The following is a 17863-nucleotide window of genomic DNA, read 5'->3' on the forward strand; positions in this document are numbered from 1 at the left end:
AGATATGCATAGATTTTAAAACTTATAACTTTAATAACCTTTTCGTGTAGATTTGAATTCTTCGTACACGATGTCAGTTTTATTCATGACTAAGCACCAGCGGCGGCTCAGTGGGTATCAAAATCTCTCTCTCTCTCTCTCTGTCCCTCCGTCTCTGTCTCTCTCATTCTCTCTCTCTGTTTCTGTCTCTCTCTGTTTCTGTCTGTCTCTCTCTGCTCTCTCTCTCTCTCTCTCTCGTTCTCTCTCTCGTTCTCTCTCTCTCTCTCTCTCTCTGTTTCTCTCTCTCTTCTCTATCTCTCTCTCTCTCTCTCTCTCTCTCGTCTCTCTCTCTCTCTCTCTCTCTCTCTCTCTCTCTCTCTCTCTCTCTCTCTCTCTCTCTCTCTCGTGTGTGTGCGTGCGTGTGTTGCGCGTGAGGTTACACATTAGAATATGTTTGCTGTAAATCATTTTAGAAAATAAATAATCAGTGTTTCGAGGACTATAAAATAATTTGCACTTCTTCGATTTGTTGTGCAGATACTAATGCCATCTGGGTTTCCGCCATACATGTCCTGTCACATGATCACAAATGAAGACTATAAATGAATCCAGTAAAAGACCACTAAAGTGGAAACATGCCAAATGTAATTATCGATTTCCCACGTGGTTTGTGGTAAGGGTGTATATGATGCAGATCTAAGAACAAAGTCAACTGATTTACTGAACTCCAATATAAATAAATCCAGACAAGTGCGCTTTAGAATGAAAATCGCGCCCCCAAACGCTTCGTTCTAAAATGGACGTAAACACTTTAGAGTTAGATAATGTTTAGTCTCTTATCTTGGAAATAATACATTGTAAAATAATAATAATAAATTTCTAAAAGATATTTGTGATCATAACTGAAACGATTTAAAAGTGTTGCATTTACCAGAATTTGTCAGGATGAATTTTACTCATAGAATTCAGGAAATTGCATTTGAGAATATCCGTTTTTCATGTCTCGAGGAAGCATGTCCCCGAACCCAAAAGTAACTTTGATGCTTCACTTACTCGCACGACTGGTGTTTAACCCCCCACCCAACCCCGCCCTCATAATAACCCTTCCTGCACACGTGCTAGTGATGACAAAGACGAAGAAGAAGAAGCTAGTTTTAGGTACATTGTAAGATGCAACACAATGTTAGTATGTGTCAGTTTAAAGTGTATTACGTGTACATTTTGCTAGCACTATTATACTGCCTTAACACATGAAAGAAACCCCAAAGGATTTCCATTTTGAAAACATGAATTCATGAAGTTATTTGCGTTTTACCGGGTCGTGTTTGTTTTGGGTTTGTTTTGTTCGTTGTGTGTGTGTGTGTGTGTGTGTGTGGGGGGGGGGGGGGGGGGGTCAACGTCTTAAGAGTTTTCAAAGTATGATAAAAAATTAAAAGAACTAATTCTAAATGGTCAGTATCTGCGCAACCATAGGTATCTTCGAACATGAGTAATCCGATGTGCGTAATTTTTGTGGAAAGTAAAGTAGTTTGATAATTTAGCACGATATCGTGACATGTTTCAACTATTAACGACTGCTGCGTTGGCGTTTTACCTAGAAACACAAAAATGTTAAAAGTTTTGAAACCGCTGAATCTGAGTGAACTGCAAAAGAGATTAATTTAACCACAAGAAAACCAATACCAATGCCAGCATGGAACACTTCAGTGTCATGCGTGTAAGCCTATTACTAACGTCAAACTCAAGACTCAAACAGAAGGGGTCGGGCAGTAATACAAACTGAACGTTATGATTCAAGGGGCTGGGCGTGTCCCAGTGGTAAAACGCTCGCTTGATGCGCGGTCGGTTTGGGATCGATCTCCGTCGGTGAGCCCATTGGGCTACTTCTCGTTCCAGCCAGTGCACCACGACTGGTATACCGAAAGCCGTGGTATGTGCTATCCTGTCTGTGGGATGGTGCATATAAAATATCACTTGCTACTAATGGAAAAATGTAACGGGTTTTCTCTCTAAGATTATATGCCAGAATGACCAAATGTTTGACATCCAATAGCCGATGATTAATTATCAATGTGCTCAAGTGGTGTCGTTAAACAAAACAAACTTAATTATGATTCAAACACAAACTCCTTAGCCTAGATTGCTTGTTCGTGCATCTAAATTATATAATTTTGAACTAATTATACAGTTTATAATGAATTTAACGTGACCGGCCTCGGTGGTGTCGTGGTTAAGCCATAGGACATAAGGCTGTTAGGTACAGTGTTCGCAGCACGGTACCGTCTCCCACCCAGAGCGAGTGTTAACGACTCAATGGGTAGGTGTAAGACCACTACACCCTCTTCTCTCTCACTAACCAGTAACAACTAACTCACTGTCCTGGACAGACAATCCAGATAGCTGAGGTGTGTGCCCAAGACAGCGTGCTTGAACCTTAATTAGATATAAGCACGAAAATAAGTTGAAATGAACATGAATTTAACGTGAATCTCATAATAATCACAATGTTTCTTCTTTTTAAAGAAATATTTTATTCACTGACGGTAGTAGTGGGTTTGATTATGTATAGCTTCCATCAGTGTTAGACAGTTTGAATGGTCCAATGGTAGCTGTGAGGTTGGTGTACGTAACAACTCTCAGAGGTTTGAAAGATTCAGCTGCGCCAGGTGCGAGTTTAATTTCGTACACACCGCTATTAACTTATAAGCGATGACCCGTTGTAGATCAATGTATTCTTCAACATATCTGTTCGAGATCAATTGTGAGATTTGTCACTGGCTGCTGCGAGGTCGTGAAACAAGTTCCACGAGTAACCATAAACGGATGACATCAGGCGTGTAAAACATTTAATAATACACACTAAGATCTAGACAAAGATAATTATATATGAGAGGACCCGTTGGATACGATTTATCTTACAACTCGTGGTTTACAAAAGTTGTTCTTGATAACATATCATTGTGTCAACAATTTCAAGACATACGACTGGCTGCTCCTAGCTAATGACCAGCGAACTATTTCACTAAACATTGTAAGTTTACGTCTGCAACTAGTAGTTACACCGGACATTCATTTACATGTGTTTCACATCTATTTCACGCTTGAAATAACATCATTACGGACAATTGAGCATTTTAAGGACAAAGGAACATATGTGTACTTTTAACTATGTTTGTTATAATAGTAATAAGAAGTGTGGTTTAGTCGTAGATTTACGTTCACGTGCACAACTAGGCTTACGATGGTTTGTGAAATTAGGCCAAGGTCACCACTGCCATACATCCAATAAAAACTACATGATGGAAATCGATTACATTGTGACGTATAATTAACCTGACAATCATGGGTCCGTGACGCGTAAGTTAGCTACAAGTGCAACGGCTGTAAATAACTTTTAGTCGAAAAGGGTGTTAAAATTTGCTTAATATCTGTGTTTTTTAGGATATGTAAAAAATATAATGATACATTCGTGTTCGTTAGATACCATTTATCTCACAACTCGTTGTTTAAAAACGTATCAAACTCGCTTTCGCTCATTAGATACATTTTAAAACAACTCGTTGTGAGATAAATGGTATCTAACAGCCACTCGTGTATTATTCTCTATATCTAAATCGCTTTGGCTACCAATCGTTGTAAGATGAATAATCTCGAACGGGTGCTCGCATATTATTATCTATGTATAGAGCTTACATTGTCCCAGACATTTAAAACATTCGGAGGCTTTGTGCATATCAGCTTCAAGAATGTCAAAGATTTTACAGGAACAATATTGGTTTGATGCTGTATAGCATCTCTATAGACTTGAGTATTGAAACATTATAGCATCTCTATAGAATCTGAGTATGAAACAGTATAGCATCTCTACAGAATCTGAATGTTGATGCAGTATAGCATCTCTATAGAATCACTAAGAGATGTGTCATATTTAATGACGCTAGCCGAGTGTGATGCAGACACTTGTTACCAATCTCAGATGTTTAAAAGATTTGTGCGACTAGCCATGAGAAAAAAAAGCACATGAGCCTTCAGACATTGGACGAATTCGGTGGAACAGAGTTGAGTGATTTGATGGATGGACAGCGTTTGCGAATAGCAATCCATTCATGTCTTTCCTAGCTCTCGTCTGACTGCCTTATCGAGATTTATGGAAGGTGTCCACACCTGTGTACGAACAGGTTTTAGCATTCTTAGGTAAAAATATGTATACCACTAATGCAATTTCATAGACAATAGTAACGCACGTGGCAAAAGCTGCTACATGCAATGTTTAACTTCACCCATTTACATATTGCCGGATCACATGCCCATTTGAATTGCGTTTTTTAACGAATTTTTATTTTTAAATTCATCATCCATAATAATTAATTTAATTATTCATTCTAAATTGTCATGAAAACACGTCTCTGAGCATCTTTATTTTAAAAAAACATTCTGGATAGCATGCCATCGAACCTCCCTGTAGATCCCACTCACTGAAAGTTCAGCTCATCTACTTTCAACTGCCCGTTTCAAGCTCAATAATACATGGTACTAGTTCAAATCAAATGACAGGAATTTATTGGCCTGATCTAACAGAAACATTGAGCGTGTATTGGTGGTAGAGAGGTTAAGAATATAGCCCTCAATACAACTGTTGTCTTTTCTCTTTGTTTGCTAATAAGGCATTCATTTTCATCTCCATTTTTCTCCATTATTTTTCAATGAATTTATTTTAAAAAATTATTATTATTCTTTTTAACTTGCTGATTTGTAAATAAAGAAACAGAATACAACAAAACAAAAGTGAAAAAAATAATTCATTTAATTCTAAACTAATAATGTTACATTAGTGGGAATTAGTATACCAGAAGTACATTCTGCATTACTGTTACCAATTGCACACACTACATGTATATACATGTAAAATACCTCAAAATATACACACATCTACACTGTATGAAAAACATACACCTTTGTATAAAATACAGTACATTTCACAAACAATATACTTCTTGTATAATAATATATTACATTTTTCTATTTGAATATATACAAATCACAAGCTACATAATAGTGTGTTATGTTTATGGATGCAAAACAAAACATTTAACAAGCATATTACCCTGAGAAAGCCTTTACCATTAGTTTTTAATCAACTGCACATATGTTTTATCTTCAAACTATAATTATATACAGTTATGTCTTCTAAACTAAGAATCAGTTTTTTTGGCAAAGGTGTATTTCACTTTGATTAATGTGTATTTAAATGAAATGTTGATTTTAAAACATGTAATAATATTGAAATACATAAACTATTATCAAGGACGACTCTCAAGACATGCACACAATATAAAAATGACAAAGAAATACTCCTGACTTTTAGAATTACATAATAATTACATTCTCTTGATTAGACTATTGCATCATCGTTCCTATAGGGGCGGGATGTAGCCCAGTGGTAAAACACTCGCTTGATGTGCAGTCAGTTTGGGATCGATCCCCATCGGTGGGCTCATTGGGCTATTTCCCGTTTCAGCCAGTGCATCACGACTGGTATATCAAAGGCTGTGGTATGTGCTATCCTGTCTGTGGGATGGTGCATATAAGAGATCTCTTGCTACTAATGAAAATAAATGTAGCAGGTGTCCTTTCTAAGACTACATGTATAAGTCAAAAATTACCAAATGTTTGACATCCAATAGCCAGTGATGAATTAATCAATGTTCTCTAATGGTGTCGTTAAACAAAATAAAAAATGTTTGTTGTATATACATGATTTTGGTCATTGTAATGTTTGTATATTGGCTCAAACTGGATTTTACCTAATACTCTTGTTTTCAGTATTAATGAAATGTATAGGTCTCCTAATTAAAATACTTTATTATTTTTTAAAGGTACTATACTCTGTTTTCAGTGTTTGTTAAGATGATGTCGACCAACAGACTTTTTAATGACTGTAATTACATATTAAATGGGTTTTTTCTAAGTAAAATATCAGTGGCTGTATATTAAATGTGTTTTTGATTGTCCTTGTATTCTCTCTTGGTCAAACTTCAAATTATTTCCTAATACAGTGAAACCTGTCTGAACTGGATCATGTCGAGGACCTAAAATTTATCCAGTTTAGACAGAATCCTGTGTTTAGAAGGTCGCGTTTTAGAATTATAGAAAATGTGGGACCATGAAACTTGGCCGGTTTTGACAGGATTCCAGTTTGTTCAGGGTCTGGTTTAGACAGATTTCACTTTATATATCTTTTTTATATAGGTCGCCAAGCATATTGTATGAATATAGAAGAGGGCCTCGTAAGTTGTCAAACTTGTGCCCATTTCTTTTGTTCTTTGTACAATAAAATATGTTTGCAATCAATCTTTTTCACATGTATGAAATTATTGAAATAACAAATCCAGTTTGGGCTACTTATAAACATTAGGATGATCAGAAACAGATTGAATATATACAGACGCTGATAGTCTAAACAAGGACATGTATTTAAATGTAATACAAGTCATTACAAAATTTTAAAAGTTGAAATTATCTTGCAATGGCACAAACTCAGGATAGTCCCTTTAAATATAAATGCAAAATTACTGGGTGAACAAATTCAGTCTGAACTACTGAAAACATTCAGTCTGAACTACTGAAAACATTCAGTCTGAACTACTGAAAACATCTGGATGACTAAGCAAGTAGTCTTATTTGTAATAGGTTACATAAACCTTCAGCTCAGGTGACCTAAACAATCTCTATTAACAGGAAACCTGTTACAAAAGCTACAAAGTCAGGAACATCCCTTTAAAACAATAGTACCATGAGTCACAAACACTGACAGATATTCATCAGACACCAAACACAAACATCAATGCTACACAGTCATTCAAAAAGGGAAATCTGAAAAACATTGTTCAAAACTTAACATGAACATTCTCTTATTATTTCAATAAGTTTTCCTGACATAATTATCTATTCAAGAATTAACAGGAAATTAAATTGTACATCCTGGAATTACAGTTCCAGTTTGTGCATAAACAGTAACTGATCATGCAGTGAAACAACATGATGAGGAAATAAGAGTTATGCCAGTTTCAAACACTGGAACAGTTCAACAAGCACAACACTGGAACAGTTCAAGACGAAACTCAACTACTATTATATACATGCTCACAAAAACTGTGATTGCAACTGGATTCTTAAATTACCCATATCCAATTATGATTCAAGCATATTCACCCTGGGTAATAAGTATGATTGAAAAGAACCCCAAAAACATAACCACCAAAACAATTACATAAATTTATATAATATGCATACACACATGTGCAGCATTTAGCGTATCATTGACTGAATAATATAACAAATATGCATAATGGTTGAATAAAGTACATTTAGGGACAAATCAAATATATATATATTTAAGTAATACTTTGTTAAGCCATGTGGTCTGTGACAATATGCCTTTAAAGAGCAAAATTAATTTTATATACATGTATTTTTAACAAGGTAAAAAATAAAACTTAATTGCATCTTAGAGACACATGTGTGGTATTCTATTTCTCAAATATCCTAAAAAAAACAAAGGTTTGAAAAGAATTAAAACATTATTATGTCTAATTTGGCTATTTAAGGAGCTTGCACCAACATAGTTAACTTGCATGTCATCAGTAGACAGAATCTGGAGTGTTAATTTCATTGGATGGTTTGAATCTGACATGTTGGCCATCACCATGGAGTAGCCAGTCAGATGCTTTTACATCAATATCTCTCCTTAACCATATGTTCAACACCATATAACAAAATTAAAAATGTGCTGGGTGTGTTCTCTCAAATGGATATGTAAGAAAACAATGTTAACTGTCTTTGAAAACAGATCTAGGTATTTTATGATTACTGTCTCAAAATTATGATAGGACAAACCATATATTTGTTATTAGTTTTCCATGAATTATGTTTTTACCAGTCTAATATAGGTTACTAAGATACATGTATGTGTCCATGCCAGTGTCAGTGTGCAATGAGTGTCACTGTGTGTATCTTTCTTCTGCTAATAAAAATACAAACACAAAACAACACTGAAATATATTCATGCAGATAATAATTAATGAAGAATAAAATGTTGGTAAAAAAAATTGTGCTGTGGTTTATAGCTAACAACTATTATTGTGTTTATGGTTAGTCTAGGGGTCAAATTATTATTTTATTTTTATTTTTTTAATTGGGGGGGGGGGGGGGGGGTATGGTAAATGTTACCTTTGGTTTAATAACAAAAGTTAGAGCACCAAAGCAAGTTGGAGGGGCAACAGCACAAACATTTGCTTAAAAAAAAGGGGCTCAAAGGCAACTTACTTTGAAAAAAATATTTTAGGAAAGGGTTGGTGGCAAATCAGTAAGCTAGGGCACCAATGCATTTTTCGTGCCATCGACAATGTCAGATTTTCAGGACATAACAGCAAGTAGGGAGCACAAGCAAGACACCTGCCATCAGTGCCATGGTAAAATTCAAACCCTATTAGACAATTACAAGGAAAGTAGTTCATTATTCAGCTTAATGACTGTCACATGTAAAATTCTTTTGAAGTAAACTTGAAATATGATTTCATTAAGTAGTTTGTTTTGGTCAATGACATCACTAAAGCATATTGATTGATTAATTATTGGCCACTGGATTCAAATATTTTATAATTCTGACATAATTATGGAGAAGACATAGTAAGAAGGATAACATTTGATTTGTAATAAAGAGGAACTATTGCATCATAAGTCATGATTGTCTACTTCTAATATGACTAAAGACCTTAAACCTATGATCCAATTACACCCACTTATCAAACCAACATTGTCAATTTAGTACATCCACTAATGAAACCGATATTGTCAATTTAGTACACACAAAACAAAAAACTAATTTCAAATGGGCCAGTCTATGTCATATTGTCCTGAATTATTACAGAAGTTTAATCAGCATTTCTCAAAGTACGATAATAGATTATTAATTCTTATGAATTTGCAATATACATGTATATATAATGATCCTATATTAAAGGGACATTCCTGAGTTTGCTGCACTTTTTAAGACGTTATCGACTCACAGAGACTTTTTAACAATTGTAATTACATATCAAATATATTTTTCTGCATAAAATATTAGTGGCTGGATATTCAACGTGTTTCTAATCGTTCTAATATTTGTACTAGGTTAAATTTCATCTTATTTCCTAAAATATAGTTTTTTCGTACATACGAAATTATTTGAAGACAAAATCGAGTTTAGACTTCTTACAAATATTAAGACGACCAGAAACACATTGAATATACAGACACTAATATTCTAAACAAGACAGTATATTTAATATGTAAGTTTAATCGTAGAAATATTTTATTAGTCAGAAACATCTTACAATGCAGCAAACTCGGGAATGTCCCTTTAACAAAAACATTATTGTTCACAAGAATGCCACAGAATTAAATATTTCGCCTATTATAAACTGATTTCACTGAATAAATAAATTATATGTGATGTACCAAATAAAATAAAATAATAAAAACAATACTAATAAAATTAATTAATTAAATTTGAAAATTTAAATTCTGAATGTTTTTAACATGCACCGAGTTGAACATACTTATATTGTGTTAACATTGAAAACAATCCAACCCGATTTCCCTACACTGGTCTACAGGAATCAGTGCAACATTACATTCAGTGAGAATGTAGTGCTCCTCTCATGCATGATTGGTCTAGGATCGATCCCCGTCAGTGGACCTATTGGGCTATTTCTAGTACGTCACAACCACTGTAAGAAACACCGTGGTATGTGTTATCCTGTCTGTGGGATGCTGCACATAAAAGATCCCTGGCTGCTAATCAGAAACAGTAGCCCACTGTGTGGCAGCAACAGGTTTTCTATCTCATTATGTGTGTTGTCCTTAACTATAATACGTCTGATGCAATGTAACAATAATTAAAATGTGTTGAGTCTGTCATTAAATAAAACATTCATTCCTTCAGTGTGAATGCTGGAACTGTATCAAGCCCATGTACAGGGCAAATTGTTTAATGAGAACCATTGTTCTGTTCGCGTGTCAGTTACACAACTTTAAAATCACGAGAACCACCAATCGGTTATGTGGTGAACAATTACATTCTCAAATTAAAACTACTATATATCAGTAATGAAAGTGAAAAACAGTTTATATTTTTGAACCACTAATGTAGCACAAAACTGTAGTTCAAGTGTTTTATTAGTTACGAGACCTATATTCACATAATTGAAAAATCGGTAACCTAAGTAAAACTCACATGAACTGACTTCCTGTTACCTGAGATTTTGAAATATTGTCCCCTGATGTAGCTGTTCATACTTGAATCATTTTAAAGTGACATCATCTAACATCAGTACTGTATCATAATGCAATGCATTTTGGTTAATTACTTGTAAACCATTCACTCAGAAGAAGAAGAAGGAAATGTTTTATTTAACGACGTACTCAACACATTTTATTTACGGCTATATGGCGTCAGACATATGGTTAAGGACCACACAGATATTGAGAGGAAACCTACTGTCACCAATTCATGGGAGACTCTTTTCGATTAGCAACAAGGGATCTTTTATATGCACCATCCCATAAACAGGATAGCACATACCACAGACTTTGATATACCAGTCGTGGTGCACTCAGAAAATGATATGTGTGTGTTTTCATTGCATCAGTGTAAAATGGTGACACACAGTTTTAAGGGCTATACTACTGTAAGAAGCTGGATTGATTTCACATTGATATAAACTGACAGCGTGAACACAGCAATAGGTGTAATTATTCAGCTAGTTTCAGCTAGGATGCGAGAAATGGATCTAAATGCAAAAACTAACATTGTAGCTAAATGCAAAAGGTGATGTGGTCACTGTTGCCAGCAATGCTGCCATCATAGTAGCAGATGCAGGGTTTCAGATAGTCAAATATTCAATGCTTGATGCAATAAAATAAACAGAACCGGTATTTCTTTACCATGATATGCTTACAAAATTTACAGCCCGATACAATTAGTCTGTATAAAATAAAACTCAAACCTTGCTGGCAGATGGATTAAAAAAATTATTTAATAAAGACAGACAAATAAACATGTATAATAAAGCACTAAGAAAACGGTATCAGGACCACTGAAATTCAAAACAACACCACTGATCACCAAAACAATTGCTTTTAGCAATTAAAAAAAAGGTCTTAAAACATGTACATGAAATAAAATTATTGATATCACTTGATTCATGCAGACATGAAAAAAACCTCACAAACATAACAGTAAAAACACATTTGGATAACATGTATGCTTCACAATTCATGCAGGGAGACAACTCTAACAAGATTACAAATAGACAACTCTAACACAGTAACAGGAGTTGCCTTACTTGTCAGGAACTCCATACAGTTGGTGTTTGCGTACATATTCTATTACAGAGTCTTGTATCAAATATTTTACACTTTCTTGTCTTCGTAATGCTCTCCTAAAAATAAATAAATAGTGAAATACATGTAGTTATATCAATTATCAACATCACAACTAAAGTTAAAACAAAATTCTCTATGACAATTACTTGTTTCTTAATTTCTATACTAGGCTACAGACACTGTCATAGTCAATGGAGATTATAAAAATCCATCACATGGATAAGATAAGAAACCTAAAGTTTGACACCACTAGAGCACATTGATTTATTAATCATTGGCTATTGGATGTCAAACATTTGGTAATTTCGACATATACATGTAGTCTTAGAGAGGAAACCCGCTACATTTTTCCGTTAGTAGCAAGGAATCTTTTATATGCACCATCCCAAAGTCAGGATAACACATACCACAGCCTTTGATATACAAGTCATGGTGCACTGGCTGGAACGAGAAATAGTCCATGGGCCCACTGACAGGGTTCGATCCCAAAGTAACAGTGCATCCAGCGAGTGCTTTACCACTGAGCTACGTCCTGGCCCCTGGACTACAATGATTCTCTTAACTCAATTCAACTAATAACAAAGCTCTGAATATACAGTTATAGTATAGTTATTAGTCCCCTACAGCTCCAACTGGAGCGGACAATTGGTTTCGTCTCTGTCCTTCTATCTGTCTGTCTGTCTGTCCAAGCCTCGCTGAGTTCCCCATTCTTACCTTCACAGGATGGTAAATGGAAAGCAGGAAATAAAAGAAAACGGGGGGGTGGGGGGGGGGGGGGGAAGAAAGAAAAGAGATATTCATATTTTATTAGGTGTTAAATGAGTTGCAAAAGGCATGGTATTTCACAATTTTTTTTATACAACTTCAATGAAGATGACATCCAACAATTGATTTGTATTCCCTGTAATTATACATATTTCTAAACAAGCAATCTTATGACAAATCATTCAAACTTATCATATGACATTTTATCACATTTATCACATTTATCACATTCATCCCACAAGTTCCATCAATTGCAATTATTGTTTAGAATAATAATAATAAGTTTATTATTTGGATCTTTTACCACACATAATTAATGTGAAATTTGTATATTTGGATCTTTTACCACACATAATTAATGTGAAATTTGTATATTTGGATCTTTTACCACACATAATTAATGTGAAATTTGTATATTTGGATCTTTTACCACACATAATTAATGTGAAATTTGTATATTTGGGTCTTTTAACACATAATTCATGTGAAATTTGTATATTTGGGTCTTTTAACACATAATTCATGTGAAATTTGTATATTTGGGTCTTTTAACACACATAATTCATGTGAAATTTGTATATTTGGGTCTTTTAACACACATAATTCATGTGAAATTTGTATATTTGGGTCTTTTAACACACATAATTCATGTGAAATTTGTATATTTGGGTGTTCCTTTATTCCATTTCTTTTTTTCTGTTTAATTTTTTCTTGTTTCTTTGTTTCCTGTTTCCTTCTTTCCAACAATTTATGACATTAATCTGTTATTCTATGTAAAAGTTGACAAGATAATTCCAGACAAATTTTCAACAAACAATTGTCAAGCTAATTATATCCTTAGATCCAACAAATATATTAGCAACAAGAATTTAAAAAGTTTCTTTTGTTTAACAACACCACTAGAGCACAATGATTAATTAATCATCAACTATTAAAATGCCACAAATGTGGTAGTCAACAGAGGAAAGCACATATCACGTCCTTTGACCGGTTATGGTACATTGGTTGGAACAAAGTTAAAGTTTAGTTTGTTTAACGACACTACTAGAGCACATTGATTTATTAATCATTGGGTATTGGATGTCAAACATATGGTCATTTTGACACAGAGAGCAAGGGATCTTTTATATGCACCATCCCACAGACAGGATAGCACATACCAGTCGCGGTGCACTGGCTGGAAGAAGAAATAGCCCAGTGGGCCCACCGACGGGGATCGATCATGCATCATGCGTGCACTTCACCACTGGGCTAAGTCCCGCCCCTTCAGATCAGATGAATGGATGCACCGAGCTGGTTTAGCACTAAGAGATAGCTTACCTTATTTTTGTAGAGCTGATATCATTATAGATCCATTCAGTGATGACAAAAATGTTACTCTGAAAACAAAATGAAATGTTCACAGCTCATACAATTTAACTGGAATAAAAAGGTCACAATGACTTGTGTATATACATGTAGTTGTGCAAAATCTGCTTACCAATAAAAAAAATCCCCCAAAAAAATGAAGAAAAAAAAATGTTAATGTTTTTTTCTTTAATTACACCCTAAAAGTAACACAGCTGGTTTTAGGTGTACAATATATATGACTGCAACTGCAAAAAAAGGTACCGATGATGAAAATGATAAAACATTGTTTGGCATTTTTTGATGGCTCATGGTCATAAGATAACAATGTCAACATATCAAAGATATAATTTTGTGTGTGTTTTGACTGAAATATTGAAAGATGAGAGTTGTGTAGATTTTAACAGAGAAAGAGTATAAAGAGGTTTCAAAATGCTTACATGTTGATAACATTGCCAACAAACAGGTGCCCACAGACATATGTATGAACTACTAGCTATGCAATATCTTATATATTAGATATGTCATTTTACACATGTTCAGTGAATGATATAAAGCCACCATTCCATTTTTATTCACAAACAATTAAATGTTAAAGTTAAAGTCTGTTTTATTTAATGACACCACCAGAGCACATTGACATATTAATCATCAGCTATTGGAAGGAAATGGTTTATTTAACAACACTCAACACATTTTATTTACGGTTATATATATGGTGTCGGACATATGGTTAAGGACCACACAGATATTGAGGGAGGAAACCTGCTGTTGCCACTTCATTGACTACTTTTTTCGATTAGCAGCAATGGATCTTTTATATGAACCATCCCATAGACAGGATACCACAGCCTTTGATGTACCAGTCGTGGTGCACTGGCAATAATAAGAACTGATCCCAAACTGACCATGCATCAAGTGAGTGCTTTAACACTGGGCTAAGTCCCACCCCCACAGTTAAATGCAAGCCTTTGAATAGAGCGTGAGAAGGCCATCTGATATTTCTATGTCCCTCCATCATTCTGTGTGTGTGTGTGTGTGTGTGTGTGTATGTGTGTGTGTGTGTGTGTGTATGTGTGTATGTGTGTATGTGTGTGTGTGTGTATGTATGTGTGTGTGTATGTGTATGTGTGTGTGTATGTATGTCTGTGTGTGTGTGTGTGTGTGTGTGTGTGTGTGTGTGTGTGCGTGCGTGTGCGTGCATGTGTGTGTGTGTGTGCGTGCATGCACATGTCTCTCTCTGTCTGCTCTGTGCCTGTTTCACATACTTTTCCAAGTCTTCACAAATGAACATGTAACTTGATGATTTTCAACATGCATTCACAGTTTTTAAACTACTGTAAACTACTTTGTTGTTCATAAAATCATAATGTTGTGTGGGAGGACATTATCAACTGGTATAAATACAACTGATGTTGATGTAATTTCAATGACTTACCAAACTGTCAAAATGGCTGCCCACCAATGGTAAAGTCTTAGAGAAGAAACCTGCTGCTAATCAGTGATGAGATATACCCTCAATACTATTAGCAGCAACAAGTATGTTTCTGTGAACCTTCCCACAGGCTGTACAACCCAACCAACATGTATGATTTTTGTTATACTGTAACATGCAGGGTATCACTAGGCTTTCAAAATGTGTGCTCAATGTTGTATGCTACATGTATGTGCGAAACACAGTCAAGTTCCCAACCCCAATGAAATTTTGGAAATTCAAAGTGCTGATTGAGGAAGAAGGAAGGAAGGAAATGTTTTATTTAACGACGCACTCAACACATTTTATTTATGGTTATATGGCATCAGACATATAGTTAAGGACCACACATATATTGAGAGAGGAAACCCGCTGTCGCCACTTCATGGGCTACTCTTTCTAATTAGTAGCAAGGGATCTTTTATATGCACCATCCCACAGACAAGATAGTACATACCGTGGCCTTTGTTACACCAGTTGTGGAGCACTGGCTGGAATGAGAAACAGCCCAGTGAGGCCACCAGTTGGGATCGATTCTAGACCAACCGCGCATCAAGCGAACGCTTTACCACTGGGCTACGTCTCGCCCCTTACTGACTGAGATGCAATTTCCTGAATTACACAAGCATGGTTTTGCAAGGCAAATTTCTGTATAAATAGTTACTCTGTAAACATGTTTTAAAATGTATTTTAAGATTCAAACATAGTATAAAAGTGTACTTGGTGAGTACATTGCATTAAAAAGCCACATACCTAAATCATAATTATTTATGTAAACAATATTTTAATTTCTAAAAAAAAAACACCTAAAGAAACAAAAAAAAAGAAGAAGTTTTTGAAAGGTACCGGTAATGTATACTAGCTGTTTAATTTCCACTCTGTATCCTTATAACATCTAAAACAATGTTCTGAGCATCTGTCTGATGAACCAAAACAAATACATGTAAGTTGAGTACTCAGTTCATAAAGCTGTCCAATTCACTAGCATTACAAGATTTAGTTCTGAAGTCTGAATTGCTAGCGACTAGAGCAACACTTGTGGCACTCAAGGTCAAATCAGAACCACTAACAGCATGAACTACGGAGCCTAGCGTGATGTTTGATGAACTGGCAGCATAAGACACAGTTGTTCTCGGAGTCTTGAAACGGAACATTTTCCTAAACGCCTCTCTGAATTTACTGTTTTTGAATCCATAGATAAAACAGTTCACCCCAGAGCTGCATAAAGCCACCAGTGAAACAGCACTTGTGGCAGTTTTACTGTTACACATGGGATGTAATGCGGAGACAATGATGTACACAATCTGAGGTATTGTGCAGATTATAGAAAACACATAGACGGTTAGCATCAGAGTACACTTGACAGAGTCCAACATTCTCGTACTGGACACATTCTGAGCATGGTTTCTGCGTCGGATGCCGATTTCTGCTACCAGGACTCGTACAAAGGACAAAAATCCACACAGCAAGATGAAACAAATAACACCAGAGACTGTCCATATGTAAGAGGCAGGCAAGATCCTGAAACTGTAGCACGGTTTTCCAGGGGTCCACATGTCAATTCCAGAGAAAATCGGCATGACAAGCAGAAAGATTGTTACAAATGTAATTCCACTCCATATTAGACTGTGAGTCACTGTCATGTGTGCATGGTAGTGGAAAGGAAACTGCACAGCGTAAAAACGTTCAATGGAAAGCATCGACAGAAACGCCATCGTCAGACCCACGGAGAAGAATGAAATGGTTACATTTAACAAACAAGGGATTTTCTCCAAAAAGAGATCAAAGCCTACAATTAGTTTCATTGGCAGGTAAACTGCACCAACTGTCAAGTCGCCCACGGCGAGGGATAAGATCATCACGTGGTTAGCACTCCAAAATATTTTGAAATGACACACTGCACAGATGATGAGGAGATTTCCAAACACAATGATAATACAAAGAATGATCCCCAAAATAAAGAACAAAATAGAGTTTGTATCTTTCTGTTCATCTGTGTGACTTGTTCCAATCATCAAACAACTGTTGTTCGCCATTCTTATGGTGGGATAGTTGAATGTTTGACAATTTTCTTCAACAAAATCTCACTCTATTTTCTAAATCTCCAACCTTCCAGCTGAATGTGTCATCAAATAGTCACACACATCAAAGAGGTCTTTATTTTGATTGTGAAAAAAAAAAAAAATAGCTTCTAGGTTAACTGTTCAAAGTAAAATCACACAAAATTAAATGTAACAAATATGGTAGCTGAAGACAAATGCAAATCCACAGAAGGGTAGTCAATAATGGCCTATTCAAACAAATGAGAGAGGGAAAAAAAAGAGAACTGCAAATGCACATTTATCCAGACTGCTTTCACAGTTGCTGCTAATGATGCTTGTATAGGTACAAAAGTGAATATGGCATTGATACATTCCCAAAGGTAAGTATTTAATACTCTCTGCAAACACTAATACACAATGTGTTTAGCAGATACACTGTTAACATCTGCTTGGCATTAATGGAACAAGCAATACCAACAAATAATTTGTTTTATTATAATACTAACAGAGATGCATCAGATTGGTCATCTTTAGAATCCAAACTAATGAATTAACAGCTTTTGCTACAGGTATAATAGCTTTTCTGTTGTCTGTTGTACTTAATAACCACCTAGCACTGTCCAACAGGGATCAAGAAGCAAATTAATCACTGAAAAATATATTGATTTTTAAATCTTTGTGTTCAGTGAAAATGAAACTCTACCCTCCCCAACACACATACAAAAACCCATCTTTTATTGAATATAATTCAGAAGATAGCACAAAAAAGGAAAATCCACACTATACCTTAATATAGCATAACATTACAGATTGATGCCATAAATTA

The 17863-nt window shown here is 35.2% G+C and overlaps 1 protein-coding gene across 1 annotated transcript in view; it reads right to left on the reverse strand.

The window, feature by feature from the left end:
* Positions 1-10549: 10549 nt before the first annotated feature.
* Positions 10550-17863, reverse strand: part of LOC121383417 (nicotinamide/nicotinic acid mononucleotide adenylyltransferase 1-like) — a 44749-nt gene continuing 37435 nt past the window's right edge. Inside the window, exons 7-8 of the mRNA XM_041513432.1 lie at positions 13495-13553; positions 10550-11465 (exon numbers count right to left, since the gene is read on the reverse strand). Coding sequence (XP_041369366.1) covers positions 11366-11465; positions 13495-13553 — 159 coding nt within the window. The 3' untranslated portion in view covers positions 10550-11365. The remainder of the gene's footprint in view (positions 11466-13494; positions 13554-17863) is intronic.

This window comes from Gigantopelta aegis, chromosome 10 (assembly GCF_016097555.1).
Source record: "Gigantopelta aegis isolate Gae_Host chromosome 10, Gae_host_genome, whole genome shotgun sequence".
NCBI lineage: Eukaryota > Metazoa > Mollusca > Gastropoda > Neomphalida > Peltospiridae > Gigantopelta > Gigantopelta aegis.